The 18,944-nt window shown below is 32.0% G+C and overlaps 2 protein-coding genes across 3 annotated transcripts in view; one reads left to right on the forward strand and one right to left on the reverse strand.

Moving 5' to 3' along the window:
* Positions 1 to 2,375, forward strand: part of LOC133181187 (uncharacterized) — a 103,795-nt gene extending 101,420 nt beyond the window's left edge. The window contains exon 73 of the mRNA XM_061315725.1: positions 55 to 2,375. Coding sequence (XP_061171709.1) covers positions 55 to 147 — 93 coding nt within the window. The 3' untranslated portion in view covers positions 148 to 2,375. The remainder of the gene's footprint in view (positions 1 to 54) is intronic.
* On the reverse strand, positions 2,372 to 18,736 carry LOC133180990 (activating signal cointegrator 1 complex subunit 1-like). 2 transcript variants are annotated; one of them, XM_061315482.1, is made up of 7 exons: positions 18,600 to 18,736; positions 9,624 to 9,839; positions 7,533 to 7,711; positions 7,221 to 7,357; positions 6,791 to 6,910; positions 4,661 to 4,865; positions 2,372 to 2,635 (listed from the first exon to the last, which is right to left on the reverse strand). In XM_061315482.1, the coding sequence occupies exons 1-7, from the start codon at positions 18,700 to 18,702 to the stop codon at positions 2,513 to 2,515; spliced, it is 1,083 nt and encodes a 360-aa protein (XP_061171466.1). In that variant the 5' UTR covers positions 18,703 to 18,736; the 3' UTR covers positions 2,372 to 2,512. The 2 variants fall into 2 exon arrangements, with proteins under 2 accessions (XP_061171466.1, XP_061171467.1); XM_061315483.1 differs by lacking the exon at positions 18,600 to 18,736 and adding an exon at positions 11,481 to 11,536.
* Positions 18,737 to 18,944: the final 208 nt, after the last annotated feature.

Below are 18,944 nucleotides of genomic sequence, written 5' to 3' on the forward strand. Positions count from 1 at the left end.
TGGTGTAAAAAAGGGCACTTTCTCAAGTTTCTGTGTTTTGTTTGACATCTACAGGAGGCAGCTAAAGAAAGGGAAAAGGAGAGACAAAAACAGATTGCCTGGGAGGCTGAACACAAGGCAACAAAGTCAGCAGGCCAGAAAGAATAAACAAAGACTGACCAATCAGAGCAAACAAAGACTGACCAATCAGAGCAAACAAAGACTGACCAATCAGTGCAAACAAAGACTGACCAATCAGAGGACGTTCTACTGTGTAACAGTTGGAGCGGGTTTTTTTTTTGTGAAGGAAAAAGGACATTTCTTTGTTTGAAAGAGTACGCAGTTGGTCAGAATATATATTTATATATTGTGGCATTATTTTACTTTCTTTTTTTTAAAAACAGATTTCAGCAAATATTTTGACTTTAAAGATGTGATAATGTTTGTCAATGATTACTCAGAGTAAGCCCATATACTGACATGATGTCTATACCCCTTTATATTAGACTGAATATTGTACATGTATAAAACTTTGTTCTTGCGAGATTTTCCTCTAAGGATGAGTGATCTGTGTTGAATGACTGTGACCCTCTTATGATTTGCTTGTTCGATCACTTGTTCGATCAGTACTTGAATACATGTACACATACTTTATTGATATATTAAAATATTTTTTAAAATGCTTGCAGTGCACAGCTGTTTTCAAAATTACCATGACATTTTACTATGAGTTGTATTTATGATTTTTATATAGCTCGAACGATGATATACTCCATGTATCTGAGCAGACAAGAAATGTAAACTGCAAATTTAATGATTTATGTGAATGTTTTATAGTGTTTTAGTATCTGTATAAGTGTAATGAAAATCGCAAATTCAAAAAAAAAAACCTGTTTGCAAACTGTATAGTATTATGATTCTCTGTGATATTAAGATTTTTTAATTAGATTCCTTAGATATTTTTAGTCTAGTTTTATTTAAAATTACTATTAATATATTTTCACCTGTATAGAAACATGTGTACACATGTATTTAAAAAAAAACAGCCTTGTAAAAGGCAATATCTTCTCTCAGAAAAGCAGAAGTGAAAAAAAAATCATACAATTCACCAGATTTACGTTTATTAAGTGAATTGGTCTTCTACTTAGCCATCCAATTCCGTCTACATGGATTTGTTACTTTTATTTTATTGTATTTATTTTGAATTTACATTTTCATGTGATACAATTTTGTTCATTCCATCCTTTGTTGTTATATTTTTATGTTTTTTTTTAATTTATTGTATAGTCCATGTTGTTTCTTCAGCTGTTTTATTTAGAATTTTGAGTTATAAGAAATCAGTGTGATACGCTCTGTGATGTTATAATCCTGGCAGTATTAATGTGATCTGATTAAAATAAATCATTGTGTTTTCAACATTTACATGTAAGTATTTAAAATTATATGTCTGAGAAATCTGCATTATTCAACATTTAAAATATGGACCCCCCCCCCCCCCCCAAATAAATGTAACGAACCAAACTGAATATCTTAAATTAGATTTTGTACAAAGAATTATGTATTTTACCTATATTGTATTTATTGCAGTCATGCACACTACACAAATTATTTAAATCTAATCTTACAACTTTAATTAATTGCCATTTTTCTTAAAATAGTATAAACTTTAACAGAAATCTAGTCTTTTGAAATATTCTGTTTATTTTTACAAATATCTTTGAAACCATTTGCAATATAATAATTGTACAATTCTTTCATGAAAGGCACAGAGCATTTTATATATATACCATTTGCCAGCCAGTAATGCTCAAGTTCATTTTGTAAAAAGACATTTTTTGTGTGTGTGACAATCATTACGCATTATAATTAAGGGATTGCTCTGTTTTTAAGAAGTATGTTTTCAATAAATAATAATAATGTATTTTTATTTCTACATACTGTATGTGTACTTAAGTGTATACTTTACAAAACTAAGCACAGCTGTATGTTGGGTATTTTTTGGCATAATCATTAAATATAGCATATGCAGTGTAATTTTATGTACGTAAATGATGAATTAATTACATGTATTATAACTACATGTATGTTTCAGTTCATAGTGTCATAATGTATAATAAGAATTTCTGATTTGATAGTTAATACATGTATATGTTTGGGCACCAACACACAAAAATTGTCTAAATATACCTAAGTACACACACAGTGTATAGCACCAATTCACATTATCTCTTGATATGAAGATTGAATGAAACCGCACCTCAATCGGATTCTGATGTGAACTCTAGCAACTGTTGAATGGTGTAAAACATTTAAAAATATTATTTGTTATTGTGCCTTTAATAAAATGTTATTTTCAAACTTTGCTTTATAAATGATCAAAGGAACATAAAAGTTCATTTTAAAATTTATTTTTAGCAGAAGCTTAAACTGATTTATATGATAACAAATTGAGGCGAAAGTTGCATGATTAATGGTCATGCTAACAAATCCATGGAATGTCTTATGATTTAAGGTCATGGTAACGTCACATGATTTAAGGTCGTGGTAATGATACTGAGCCAGCACATCCATAATAACCATCCTCTCCTAATCCATGTCGCTGAGACAGATGCAGGCTGTTAATGGTGAATTCTCCAAAGTCATAATGTCCAAACTTCTACAAAGGGAAATAAACATTTTATGCATACTGTTTACAATGACCCAGAGAAAATGAACACTTTCTCCAGTATTTGCCTACTTGGTGCTACATAACATGCATTTGTTTAGTACTTGCTGAACAAGTATAATAGACCCATGAAACTTGTTACCTAAGATCAAAGAGAATTATGACTGTAGATGTCAGGTGTTAGAGTGTTCTATTTCTACTGCTGCATAGAACATGAATTCTCCAGTTTACTTGTAAAACAATGCTTACAGCAACAGGGCTTGATTGAAACATATAACTTCAAGGCTCAAATTTTAATCAGAAGACATCTTGCTGGCTCTGGTAAAGATTAGTCTGCTTTTTGTGGATTCAATGAGTGGGTTGGGGGGGGGGATATTGAGCCACATATGTATATTTTCAAATGACAATTAAAATAGTTCTGTTTAATTTCAATGTATTAACACCAGGTGAATGTATGTGACTTTTTATCTGACGTGTATGAACAGATTCTGAAACAAGTTCAAAACCAAAACACGGAATTCATTAAAAAAGATTATTTCTTTTAATGATATGATAAATATACATGAATTTATAGTATGCATAAACATGAAAAACTGTTGGTGAAATTTATTTATTTTATTCTCTGATTCTGTGATTAATTTAAATATACATGTAGTGTTAAATTTTGTTCATTTATTGTTTGACTGGCTATTTCAAAGGCAAACTGGAATAAGAGGCCACCTGCCTTAAGTGGCCACTTTCAAAACTAATTCCCTACTGTGGCCTCTTAAAACAAGTTTGACTGTAATTAAAAGATTTTTCTACACAAATAAAAAATATTGGTGAAGCATTATAAAAATTTAAATCTTTTAAAAATTATTGAATGTATAGAAACTATTCAGACTGCATCATAGTTTAATTGTTACTTCCAAAAGGGTCAGATTAAATCTGAACTTTAAATTTGGACTATAAGGTCCCTCAAAAAATAAATAAATCTAACAGAGTGAATTTATTACGTGTATTTTGTTTACAATTTAACAATTGTTTATTTTTTAATTTGATTAAAATTATTTTAAGTTTTTCAAATTTAGTATCATAACCCTGTAAAAACCTACAACAGTTGTCAAGTTTATAAATTCATGAACCTTTTTTTAATTTGATCCCTGCTTTCAGTACTATTTCAGTGCTTTAATCATTGGAATATTGTGTGAAGAAAGGAAAACATTATGGTATAGGTTGTTTCCCATCCTGAACACAGTGTGACATACAACATATCTATGAAACACTTTTAATTAATCACCATACATTTAAATCACTCAAACAGAAAATAGCTAAAAAACAAATGAATCCAAAAAACCCCATCCCCACCCTTCAACATGTATACTTGTAGTCTTCATGAATTTGGCATGTGTGCTTTTGATGTCTATTATTGAACCAACTGTTCTGATGGTTTTTGTCAGAAAAATTGACAATTTCGAGAGATTTAGCAAACCAATGTAGTAGGGAATCTCCCCCCCCCCCTCCAAAAAGTCTGTGCATTACATCTTCACTTTTGCTAATGTTGAAATTCTAAACATTGACATACTTGTACATGTAGATCACACGGTACCCACATATGCAAGCTTGTATCTCCTTATTTGCTGTTTATTTCAATCAACTTGTATGTTTTTCTAAAGCATGAAGAATTAGTGCAACTACTGAAATAAGGAACTAAATACTTTCCACTCAAAAATATTATTTTTTTAAGTATTAAATACACTTATCTTGACTTTCAAAACATGATAAGTTTTGTGTATGTATATGTATTTAATTAAAATACTGATGTATTATAAATTCAAGTGGATTAGCTTTATAAAATTGAAAATTATCTGGAGATAACTTTCACTTTTACAGCACTTACAAGTACATGTACATGTAATAGTTACTAAACAAGAAGTGTAAGTCTTAAGTTATATTGTACAGGTACCTGTACACATTGGTTTGCTAAGCCTCTCTAATATTTCTACTATGACCTAAAAATTGAAGGAGAGTTCTTACTTTCATCACATTTGTGGCATCAAAGGACTCCCTTTCTTTATTGCCTCGTTTCCCCTCTGTGGGCCTCTCCCCTGCTATGGAGGTTGGGTCCCGCCTCATTAGAGTGTTCATAACTGTTACATGAAGCTTAACTCGACTATATTCCTGCTGCATTAGGCCTGTTGTAGAAAATCTGTCAACCAATCGATCTGCCAAAATCTGAAGCCTGTAATTTTAAATGAAAGATAACAATCTGGTGCTTACTTACAGTTTCTACCCATAATTAATTACCCATAAGCCAAGATTTTGCAAAAATAAAAATCTTTAAAATATTTTATAATATTTCATATGCTAAAGATTTTCAGAACTGTCTTCCATCAAAATAACCAAAATCTCTGATGAGACTGTAGCTCTTCTGGTTTTTACCTATAGTCAAAGACTTATGATCCTTGGCTTAGTCTCTTTTCGTGGCAAGTTTAATTGAAGTTGGACAAAAATTGTAGTAGGAGTAGCCTTTTGAAAGAATTTCACAGAAATTTCTATTTCTAATAACCATAAAAGCAGATAAACAGAATAATGTATCATTGTGTAGTCTACTTGTGTTGAAAGTTTTATTGAAATCAGACCAAAACTGTAGGAGGAGTAGTATTTTTGAAAGAATTTCACAGAAATTTGTATTTTTAATAACCATTACAACACTGTTCATCAAAATCAAAAATTGATAAAGAGAATTATATACTGTACGTGTACATAAATTGGTGTATTCAAAATTTAGCACAATGATTGGGTATGGAGATATTGATGTTGGCGTAATTATGAATTAGTGCTACATATGTCTGCGCCTTGCATTTTAGTCATTGTACATGTATTTATTAATGATTTCGCAGCGATAGTCATGAATTAACGCATACTTGTCCACGCAAAAGCCTAAAATAAAAATCCCGCTTTTTAAGTACATATACAGTACCTTATTGTAGTCTTCTTGTGTACCAAGTTATACTGACATACATGTGATATGTACCGGCTGTACGCAAAATGTACAGTTTTTCGAGCCCATTCATCGTGTACTGGCGGGACACCAAAATTCACGGAATATGAAAATTTGTACAGTATTTTGAATTTCTTGCTAAATGCCGCCATTTTCCTCTCATTCTCGCTCGCGAGACACTGGAAAACGTCACCTGTGTTTGCCACTTGACCTTCTGATAATTGTGTAGTGTACACAAACCATCGCATGCAAAGGTGTGAACTGCCAATTGGGATAATTATCTTGCTATAAATCCGTATCAAATACCCCTTTAGGTAGCTTTATTTTTTAAGGGGTACTTAATTACTGTTAATGTTTCGTATACGTAACTTGATTGAAAAAAATTAAGCCAACTTCTAAAGTTGATATACATGACTTAATATACGTGAATCCGACTCAGATCTTCGTAGGTATAAAATATGCGATGTTTATTACAATAATTACGATGGAATTTCATCAGAATTTAAGCGATATTTTATACCATTTTTTGTACCGTTTTTTGATAGATAGTGTACAGTTTTTTCACCCAAATTCCAGTTTTTTTATGGCTCCTGTACAGTTTTGTGGTCTTTGACTTATCACATGTATGTACTGAAATTGGACCAAAAAACTGTAGGAGGAGTAGTATTTTAAAAAAAAAAGATGGACAATGGACACTCTACTATCGCATCAGCTCTTCTAGTTTTTTACCAGTAGAGCTAAAAAAAGACTGACAATTAAACATTCAAAATGGCTGCTGCAAGTTGTGTTAATTGGTGAAGGTTTAAATATTATCCAACAGGATTCTCAGTGATAGCTTTGAGCAAATGGCCTCTAAAATAAGGTAGCCACAGAGCAGTTTTAATTGTAGCTTGTGATATTTATTACTGTAGATTCCTAAATATACAAGAGGAATTAATTATTGCGTAATTACACAAGAAGCACCTCTCGCGAAATAAAATTACTCGCTTTTATTTTTATGGTGCTGAAATCAATGTAAAATCCCTTGATCAACCATCCATTCGCCAATTATTGTTCTCGCGATTTGATGTTAAAGAGCCATTTCGTGATAATAAGTATTCGTGAAAAATAAAGAATCTACAGTAATTAAAAGCTGTCTACCACTTCTTGACATTGTCCCTGACCTTTCTGCCTGTTCCCCGGGTTGGATTTTGGCATAGAGGACATCCACGGAGCCAGGGTCATCATTCATGTACTCCAGCCCCTGTAACCTCACCGTGAGGGGCTCACCCTTCAGGATAGGTCTGTAAAGAACAATTACTCTCATTATCTGCCCATATTTTGCCCCTAAAGATGGGTGAGCAAAGAAGAATTATCCAGTTCTGAACTGAAAACGTCTAATAGCTTTTTGAGATCTTGGTGAAAACCAATCAAAAGAGAAATTGATTTAGAATTTTCAAAACTGAATATTATGTGTCTCTTATATGGGTATTGGAAAAACAAGAAATCAAATTAGCCATCATCTATCACATCCTGCAGTTATTTTGCAATCTAAATTCAGAGCAGGGTCAAATTTTCTAAGTTTATAATAGTGGCACATTTAGCTGTACATACTCAACAAGACTTGATTTACATTCTTCAAGTGTCTCCAGGGCTTGCTCTATTTCTTGTTTATTCAGCAGTGCTAGCGTACCCACTGTTAGATGTAGCTTCTCAGGCTTCTGAAATATTGTCTTGTCTATTCCTCTATCCTAATAATGAAATATTAAAATGAAATGCAGAAATTTTAATGACACTACATAGTAGATCCCATAACATAGGCATTGAGGTATTTTCTGCCTTAATTTATTATTGAGAACCAAGGGGACTAACAAAGGTATTCAAATTATATATAACTTCCTTTAAAATTGCAACATGAACTCTTACACTATCACAACTCCTCAAAATATCCTCCTGAAACTCTAAGAAATTCTCTCTGATTGGCTGTAAGTTCACTGGGAAGGACAGAAAGTGAGTGAATGGTTCTTTTCGGCGTACAGAATCAACAATGACGTCCAGTCTTGTCTTGGCTGAAATCACGCCCTTTCTCTCTGGTCCAAGGATTACTGAAGAAAACATAATTACCCACTGTAAGCTTGACATTTCATTTTTTTAGTATATGCAGAACAGAAAAGATTCAGATATTTTATTTAAACAACTAAACAGCAGAAGCCTTAAGGGGGACAATCCTTTGAAATGGGGGGGGGGGGGGCTGGCAAATTTCATCAAGTTAGATTATTCATTTTCATGCCCTTGCATGTTGAAATATCTTATTTATTTCAAAATTGATCAGACAAAAATTATTTATTTTCTTCCCTGAAAAGAATCTGATGAGCAAACAACTCCAATTTCTTTTCTTTTTTTTTTTTGAGGGGGGACAGGGGGCATTAAGTACCATCAATCAAGGTCAGATTAATTACATGTAGAATCACTCTTTTAGAATCCAATGGTCATCCCCTTATCTAAATATTGTGTGTTAACAAGAGGTCCATGGGCCACATTGCTTATCTGAGCACATTGACTAGTAAAAAGCAGAAATCAGTTTAGTATTGAAGTTTACGTGGGGGGGGGGGGGAGAATTCACACTACCTGTGGATGCTTCCATATCAATATAACTAATTAGGGTAATTAGGGCTTTGCTGTTCTTGAAAAGAAGATTTTTAAAGATTTTTCCTATATATTCCAATGTAAAATTTGATTGCCCATCATGGCCCCATCCTAATCCCAGGGGTCATGATTTGAACAGAGTTGAATATACACTATCTGAGAATGTTTCCAAATCAATATGACCAATCATGGCTATGCTGTTCTTAAGATAAGATCTTTAAAGATTTCTTTCTATATATTCCTATGTAAAATTTGATCCCTACTGTGACCCCACCCTACCCCCGAGGGTCATGATTTTGAACAAACTTGAATCTCGCTACCTGAGGATGTTCCATATTAATATGGCTTTGCTGTTCTTGAGAAGAAGATCTTTAAAGATTTTTCCTATATATTCCAATGTAAAATTTGATCCCCCATTGTGGACCCACCCTATCCCCAGGGGTCATGATTTGAACAAACTTGAATCTACACAACCTGAGGATGTTTCCATATTAATTTGACTATTAAGGCTTTTGATGTTCTTCAGAACACAAGATTTTTAAAGATTTTTTTCATTTATTTCTGTGTAAAACTTTGATCCCCACTGTGGCCCCACCCTACCCCTGGGGGTCATGATTTGAACAAACTTGAATCTACACTACCTGAAGATGTTTCTGTATTACCGGTAATATGTCTGGTAATGGCTTTGCTGTTCTTGAGAATATAATTTTAAAAGATTTTTTCATATATATTCCTATGTACAACTTTTATGGTTCTGTATTTGAAAAATAGGAAATAAGAATATGAAATGATTTTTAAAAAAGAGGAAGAAAAGTAATATTTATTCTCAGAGGATTTTTTAAATTCTTTTTTATATGTTAATTTATATACTAGTTATAGATTAGGCCTATTGTGTGTTTATATATCTTTCAAATCAATAAGGTTAAATAAATTAATATTAGAAGGAGTTCATTATTATAAGGGTGAAGTAATGAGATACGCCTATGTAACAAAAGCTCGCGACAAACGGCACATGGCGAAAAAGTGCCCACCTCTTGCACCCCTCCATTTTCAGATCCTAGCTGGAACACTGTAAAATTTCAACTTTTCTGGCCCAATGGTTTTTGAGAAGATTTTTAAAAGATACCACAAAATTGTTACTATTTCTGAATTATCTCCCTTTGTCAGAGGGCATGGCCCTTCATTTGAAAAAAAAAACTTGAATCCCCTTCACCCAAGGATGCTTTGTGGCAACTTTGGTTGAAATTGGCCAGGTGGTCCTGGAGAAGAAGTCAAAAATTTGAAAAGTTTATGGCAGATGGACTACAGACAAAATGTGATCAGTAAAGCTCACTTAGGTAAGCTAAAAACTCTTCAAATTCATATACTGACTAATATCCCCCTCCACTCCCTCCCTGGGGATCCTGATCTGAGTTTTGGTCTCTGTTTCCAGTCGACGTTTGGTTTCACCCTTCCTGCCAATGATGTGTTTAAAAAATGCACTAGGTAGGCTAACAGTGGTCTGAAAGCCTTTATCTGTCTCTTCAATGTCTGGCATCATATCACAGGTCTCATCATTCCAGTTGTTACACTGCACTGTGGACTCCTCTACAATTAGGAATGCATTAAAATATATTTTTTTTAATGTGAAGATACTGCTAATGCTACATGAAATTTAAGTATCAAAAAAAAAGCTTATTCCAGGAACTTATATCACAGCAAAATAAGGGGGTGGAAGTTAAAATGAACAAGAAGTCTGTGAGCGAATGCTCACTAGCACTACTGGACGAAAAAAGTGCTGAGAATCCCAAATTTTACTGATAATGTTTGATAATTACTGATACGGTGCTGTTCTTGCTGATAAATACTGATATTTACTGTTATTATTACTGTCGTTGCTGATAATTTTAGTTGTCTCTGATAAATACTGATAATTACTGTCGTCTTTACTGTGTAGTCTGATAAATACTGATAAATACTGTTGATGTGCTGTCAATGCTGAGATTTACTGATAATTACTGTGGTCATTGTTTTTTAATCTGGGAAGGGACTAAAATAGCCTAAGAAATAATTATTTGTTTTAAAGAAAGTATTTTATCAACAAATTCATTACAGTATTCTAACAAAAAAAAATTATTCTAGGAAAAAAAAGTCACATTTTATTTGTTGTTTTCATATTTCATGTATTAATTTTATTATAATCATTTTTACATCATAATGTTAAAATTAGATCATAAATGTTTGTGTTTTTCTTTACCTTTCTATTTTTCCTTTCACAAAGTTTTCAATATCTGCGGAAAATAATAATTGTGTTGTTATCGCAGTGGTTTTTCTCCCCAAGTACTTTTTAAAACAAGTTTTTATTTTTAAAGGTTAAAAAAAAAATTCCATCTCATATTTTTTCCACGTGTATTTGTATTGTCATCAAAAGCTTTTAGAGGGCATCTTTAATATAGTCAATGGTTGTTATTGTCAATTTATTTTTTCATGTGGAGAACTGAACATGTATGAGCTATGTAAGTTGAGACCCCCCCCCCCCCCCCCCTCTATTTACATACAACTATCATTTTAAGAAGACACTTTAGCCAGTATTAAATATATCTCGCAAAAAAATATATTATTTTATGTTGTGTACACTGTGTCCTTTTATTGAAGAATGTGACAGGTTTAAATAATAAAAATAAAACATCTTTAATTTGTAGAATAATCTCTTTTATATACATATAGCCAGTGCGCTCTAGTTCTCTGATTATGTCCTCGATGCGAAATTGATATCATTGTGTGGTATCGACGCTTTCTATCTTTCGTTTTTTTTATTTTAATTGTTGAGCCATCAGTACACTATAAATTTTATGCAGTGTGATTTTCAATCAATGAAATACACGTCTTTCTTTAATTCTTTGTAGTACACAAATCTGCGTTAGGTCTATGTATATACGCCAGTATCCGGGAGATCAATAAATAACTTCTTATGCATGTTATACGCGGTCAGTCAGTTAAAAAAAACAAAACAAAATAAAATAAAACAAAACAAAACTTGAAGTTACTTTCGTCCATTAATGCCGTCTAGCTAAATTACTGTTCTGGAACACACATGTCAACCACGTGTAAAAGTTCTACTTTCGTTTTGAGAATCATGAATTTTGTAAAATTAGAAATAGTTTTGTACTGAGATTATAATGTTTTTTATTCCATTTTCTCCTTGTCGGAGACCTTTGTATAGACGAACAGTACAGACTGGGCGCTTACCGACTTGATTATGCTTTATTGTAGCACAAAAAGGGGGGTGGCGGGGATTTACAGTCACTTCGTACACAAACCGAGTCGTACACAAACCAACTCGTATACAAAAAGTCAACTCGTACACAAAAAAAGTCAACTCGTATACAAACCAGAGGTCAACTCGTACACAACTCATACATACGTTTTCCTATGTGATTTAAGGTAATATTTGCCATAGTTTCCAAAAAAAAAATTGAGAAGTCAACTCGTACACAAATGTGTTTTCTGTACATTTTTAGCTTAACTTAACTTTTATCTTAATATCTTAATTGGCTATACACATCAAAGACACATTGCTTAACTATAACATATTCTCTAATTGTATCAACATTTTGGCACATGAGTTAACTAAATCAAGATTGTCAAATTCATTCTTAATTCTTACATTAATTCTTAAATAAACGGAATTATCTTAAATAATTCTTATATTGTAAATTTAAATATTTTATTTGTTAAATATGTAGTTGAAAAACTTAATTCAAATGGATTTCTAATTGTCAACAGAATTGATATACGTAGTTTTTATATTTCTAAAAAGTTTTCTGTTATGCAAGTAATGCATGTTGATGAAGAATATAATATTTTATAGCATCCTAATTTATTATGTTTCTAATTGTCAACAGAATTGATATACGTAGTTTTTATATTTCTAAAAAGTTTTCTGTTATTCAAGTAATGCATGTTGATGTAGAATATAATATTTTATAGCATCCTAATTAGCGTTTGTCGCAGATCCAAGAAACCACCGCGCGGGTGTTGGTTTAACACTGTTTAACAATACTTCTTTGATGTTCCTATCCTATCAGGGAAGTTGAATTATTTAAATATTTAGGGAAAAAAACTTAAAAAACTTAAAGAAAAGTAACACTTCGTGTTATCAAACATTATTTGTATAAAATTAAATCATAACGATTGTATATAAATGTTGTGTACGAGTTGACTTCTGGTTTTTGTGTACGAGTTGACTTTTTGTATACGAGTTGGTTTGTGTACGACTCGGTTTGTGTACGAAGTGACTTGACACCGTGGCGGGGGGTGAAAAACTGATACGCGCAAGGTTGATTCTTTAGTTTTATTTATAATAAGTAATATACATGTTATAATTACTTATTACATATTTTTTTTATACATGAATAAAATTATTTTAGAGAATCAATGAACGATACCATATTCAGAACTATAAGATTTATTCATGAGTGCGATAAACAACGTCATGTTACTGTCATTCAAAATTCATAACAGATTTTTTTCACGGATTCTGAGCGATGTGGAGTTTAATTCCCTGTTTCTGAATTGTGAACAGTTAATGCTAATATAATTTCAATAATTGCTTTCACTAAACCATCTTTTTTTTTAAATTTATATGTACATTTTGCATAATGCTTTAATTATAAGATGAAGTCAAATGTTCCGTATCAATTTCTCGTCTCCGTTTCACGGGCCCCAAACCATCGTTAACCGAGATTCAGAATTGAAAATACATGTAGCCCCCTCCCCGGGATTTTCTTTTAAATTTATCTCAAGCATGTCAAGAAATGTGCATAAAACTAACAAATAAAATTAAATACTGAGCAAAGATAGATTTATGTGAATTAAAATAATTATTGAATATTAAGTCTGTACAATGTATATGTATATAACTTCATTTCTTTCTTTTTTTTTTATCTTAGTACTGCAATGACCTATTTTGCTAAATAGTTTTTTTCTTTTCAATTTTCAATTTTATTCGTCAACAAATTGAATATTACAGGATCTTTTTTTTTCCGTGCGACCGTAAAGATTTTCCTGCTCAAAGAAGAAAGTACATGTACAGTGTAGGTAGTTTGTTTATTATGTACACCGGTCGCAGACAAGGAACAATAGGTAATTAGTGCCCATTGTTACGCTGACCACTACAATTTACATGGAATATACAAGTTGTACCCCGTTCTACCCCGGGGCGGAAGACTTGTACACAATACAGCCAAATCAGAGACTGATCTTCGATTTTTGATCAATGAAGATCAATTTATTCCATGCAATTTTTGAGCACACAAAATTAAAATCTATCAATTTGATCATATGCATGTACTTTACTAAGTAAACATTTTATATTACGTCTCATTTCTTATTTCACATTCCATAAAATTAAATTAATGAGATTTTAAAACTTATTGAATAAAAATGTTTCATGTCATGAAATTTTAAGAGACCAACATCAAAATAACATAAACACATGTGTACCTTCGCTCTGACACTGGGGATTCTGACCATGCACTAATTTTTAATCAGCCCCCAATCTGCCGGTTGCACATGTATGTATCGTGTACATGTAGATGTAGAAGAGATATTCTTGAAGAATCTAAAATGCCTATATTACATTCAAATAAATAAATAAATAAATAAATAAATAAATAAATAAATAAATAAATAAATAAATAAATAAATAATCTGTGCCTCCAGATTGAACATATTCACCTCTGTTTTCATCTCTTTATTAAATTTAAAAATGCATAAAATTTCTAATTTTCGAGCAAGTTTTCAAATATCTTGAGAGACCAGAAAACCGAACATTTAAAAATGAAAAAAAATAAATGTCTTTGAGAAAGAAAAACAAAAATAGCTATATGAAAGGTCATCTTTAAAAAGAAAATGTCCTCCTCTCTTGACCAGTTGACGGAGTGAAACCGTGCGAATCAAACTTTTCTAACCTGCCGGAAATATTTTTTATCCTGATTTTTTTTCCACCCATTAAGAACTATTTCTTATTATTGAAAAAAAAAAACCATCACCGACCTCCCTTCCCAAATATCTTGGAGTCGGGAGAGGGCGGCGACGAATCTTTTTAAAAGATAGCCTTATTTTCTTTTTATTTACAGTACATTAATAAAATTCCATTTATCTTGCTCACAGATAAATTATATTATTTTCATAGATTGGTAGAAAACATTTGCTTAATATACGCGGAAGGTTTCATTTATTTATTGTCAACATTTTCACAACCGTATTGTAGTAAATGAGATCAGTGTAATTTTTGTCACTAGCAGAACATTTAAAGAAATATGAAAATGTCGTAATGATAATTTATAATTAAAAGAAAGAAATAATTGAAGGTTTTTACAGCCCTCAGTTCTTCTTTAGCCCTTCCCAGCTTAAGAACAAAGACCACAGTAATTATCAGTAAATCTCAGCATCGACAGCACATCAACAGTATTTATCAGTATTTATCAGACTCCACAGTAAAGACGACAGTAATTATCAGTATTTATCAGAAACAACTAAAATTATCAGCAACGACAGTAATAATAACAGTAAATATCAGTATTTATCAGCAAGAACAGCACCGTATCAGTAATTATCAAACATTATCAGTAAAATTTGGGATTCTCAGCACATTTTTCGTCCAGTAGTGTAGTAATACCCCCGCTCTGATGTGAATATACAATCTCATGTTGACATCAAATTCATACAAAAATAAATTCCACCATTTGGCATGCCTGAACAAAGATTGTGCTAAAATTTCAAGCATCTGCACTGAGCAGTTGCCGAGAAAACTGTGATGGAAATTTGGTATGGACAGACGCACGGATAAACAGGAAGTTGACATCGGATTAAAAAAAATGAATCCCACCAAATGGCATGCCTAAAGAAAGATTGTGCTAACATTTCAAGCATCTGCGCTGAGTATTTGCTGAGAAAACTGTGACAGAAATTTGGTACAGACAGGCATATGGATAAACAGGAAGTTGACATCGGATTTGCACAAAAATGTATCCCACCATATGGCATGCCTAAACAAAGAGTGTGCTAAAATTTCAATCATCTGTGATGACTAGTTGCTGAGAAAACTCTGACGAAAATTTGGTACAGACAGACACATAAACAGGAGGTTGACATCGGATTTGAACAAAAATGAATCCCACCATATGGCATGCCTAAAAAAAGAGTGTGCTAAAATTTCAATCATCTGTGATGAGTAGTTGCTGAGAAAACTGCAACGAAAATTTGTTACGGACAGACACATGGACACACGGACACACAGACAGACACACAAGGGTAAAACAGTATACCCTCCTCTCCTTCGGAGCAGGGGTATAAAAATGCACACAAAGAAAAGACATATGTTTTGAATGTGCCCAGTAGTTATGCATCAGATTTTTTACTTTCCAGAGAGGGTCATGACACTCTTTCTACATGTTAGAGGTTGGCAAGTATTAAGTCTTCCAGGGATGGGGTAATTGTAATTAGTATTTGTAATTGAGCGTAATTAATTACATTTTTTAGAGTAATTGGAAGTAATTTGTATTTGAGCCAGTCTTCAATTACAAGTAATTGAATGTATTTAAATACATTTCCAAAAATGTCATGTATTTTCAATTACTTTTCAATTACATTTCAATTACTTTTTTTTAAGTTATAAGTTTAAAAAGGTGTCAAGATACACAGTTCAGTATACCTGTGTGGCATGGGCTTGTGTTTGTGCAAAATGTCTCAGAATGTTTAATTTGTTTATACAGCATGTCACTCTGCCCAGGGCAATAGGTAGAGGTCTAATTTTGTCCAGGTGTGATCCCCTCTAATACCCAAAACCAAAAACTTCACTATAGTCAAAACCCTATTCAGAACCAAACATGAATTCAATAGTATTGGATGAATTTAATGTCCCAGAAAAGTTTCTAGAAATTTTAAAGTCAAAATAATTCCACGTTTCCTTGTCTTTCTCGGTTAGCCCAAAGGTATTTAGCTGTACCAGCAACTTCAGCACCCGTTGAAAGACTTTTCAGCATGGCTGGAAAACAGTTCAGACCAGAAAGATGTCTTTTGAGTGATGCTGTGTTTGAAAATCTGATGATGGTTAAAATGAACTCAAAACAGTAAAAACATTTCAGTACATTATGCTTTGTGTATCTCAATGCTGTTTATATATGCAATCTCAAGATTTTTTAAAAATAAAACTTAAGTAATTGAAATGTATTTAATTACAATTGTCAAAGTAATTGAGAGTAATTAATTACATTTGAAAAAATCAATGTAATTGTAATTGCAAGTAATTGACAAAATTATCAATGTATTTGAAAGTAATTAATTACATTTCTAAGTAATTGACCCCAACCCTGAAGTCTTCGCCCTTTAAAGACACACAATCCAGATTCTCTTTAGCCCCTGACAGGACTTACACCAATGTTAATGCATTGGCTCAAGCCACGGTCTGGGACCCGTTTTACAAAAGAACAAAAACTTTCGTTGACTGTAAAATTGTATAATATTCAATTCAATTCAATTTGTATTATATTCATTTATAATATTAATGATTTTATTTAAAATTGCAAGCGATCAAATGCCTTTATACATTTCTTTTAAAAGATTAAAACCATTTTTAATTTATTGTAAATTAGAAAGTTATAAGCAAATTTTAATTTTGGTCCTAGTCGTAAGTTCTTTTGTAAAATGGGCCCCTGGAGTCCACATATACATGTAGCTCTCTCCTACCAGTGGCTGCTTGATCACATAAACTATTGTAATCTTGAATAACCATGACTCCCAGTGTGTGACATGGGAAGCATTTGGGGGAAAAAAATGTTTAGAAACAGACTGACGGACAAGGAAAATGCACTGGCTTTTTCGATTTTCGACCAGTAAAGCAAAATAATGTAACGTGAAGTGGTCACCCATCCAAGGGTTATACAGGCCCACTGTTGCTGAACTTGCCTGAAATAGAGGGAGACTCCACCGCATCACTAGAAAAGCTAGCTAACTAGCGAGGCAGTATAAGTTCCCTATATACTGTCTGCTACACTGATTCGGTATTTTTGACTTCACAATATTTCATTTAGTGTGAAGAATACAGACAGTGAGACTGTACAATGTCTCATATACTGTAGGTATAATCAGGGATGGGTTAATGGTAATGTGTAATGGTAACTGACAGTAATTAATTTCAAATTTAGATGTAATTGAAAGTAATGTGTAATTGACCAAATTTTCAATTACAAGTAACTGTAATTTAATTAATTAATTACTTTGGAGAAAATGCATGTAATTCACAATTACTTTTCAATTACTTTCAATTACACTGAATGATGTACAATGAATGAAAAATCAATACCAGGTCCCCCCTTCCAACCCACTATACACTATTCAAGAAAGCTTAGCTGATCTTTTGGGAAAAATATTTAGATGGTTAATATCTTACAGGAATATTCATATTTCCTCCTTGTAATGAATTGCTGTTTTATCTCATGCATTTTTTTTACTTTCAAAATACTAGCTCTCTCTGTGTTTATTATACAAATAGACTTAATAGTTTTGACTAAGTTGTTTACAAATTAATTATAACAGTTGAAATACTTAGTCCAATGGGTTTTAATCCTTTGTTTGATATATCTGTTAACAGCTTGTGTAAGAGTGATTATCAGGTGCTAATTAGTGCCCTAAGGTCATGTATGTATATACTTACAGAGAATTTTAATAGATATATATTTTACACTCTTTGAATTTGCATTCATGGTATTTGTATTTCAATATTTTGAGATAACTTATAATGCTTAAAAGGAAACATCAAGGCAAAATGCATCACTGTTTTACATAAATACATACCAGAAAGCTTAAAAATAACATTAAATTTTGTAACAGATTTGAATTAAGCTAAAATTAGAAACATGGGTAAACACGGTAATTGCTATCAATATACAATCTATTCCTGTCACATACGCCCCAGTGGAAAGTGTCTTCACTGTGATGGAAAAACCTTTCAAATCTCATAGTTGTAGGTTAACTGGGGATACTGTATTTGAGAAGTTAGCTGGAGACACTTTATTTGAGAAAATTTCATGAACATCTAAAGAATTTAAATGTAAAAAAAAAATGTTGTATCTGAATCTGATATGAATATAAAAGAACGTTAATGACCTTTTATTTATAAGTTCATAAAATGTAATTTGTAATTTAATTAATTACATTTGCAAAGTAATCTTAATTTAATTAATTATATTTTAAAATCCTTGTAATGGTAATGGTAATTTAATTGAAGGATTTGGGCAAGTAATTGTAATTTAATTAATTACTTTCTATGTAATTGACCCCATCCCTGGTCCGTATAATGGTTACCGTATTGTTCCTCTTCAAGTGCATTAATATCTCTGTTCAGTGATGGGTTGACTCTGTAACAGCGGTCTCCTATTGTGATAATTTGTGGTCTTAAAACATCCATATTGTCTTCGGAGTACACCAGTGTATTGTGAACTGTAATAGGATGTCTCCATAGCACAATAAATAGTGAGTCTTTTATCTATTATATATAGCCTACAGAATTCCGGATAGTATGAGGTTAAGCTATTTTTTAACAGAAAGCAAGTTTAAACCGTCTTAAAAGTTTTTGATAATTTTGTAAGTTGTTTCATCTCTTCTCGTTACACTATCTTTTTTGTCATTACACATTTCATAGTTAAAAAT

The sequence above is a fragment of the Saccostrea echinata genome, unplaced genomic scaffold, assembly GCF_033153115.1.
Source record: "Saccostrea echinata isolate AGI-Se365-2 ecotype Australia unplaced genomic scaffold, CSIRO_AGI_Sech_v1 ptg000008l, whole genome shotgun sequence".
NCBI classification, from domain to species: Eukaryota; Metazoa; Mollusca; class Bivalvia; order Ostreida; family Ostreidae; genus Saccostrea; species Saccostrea echinata.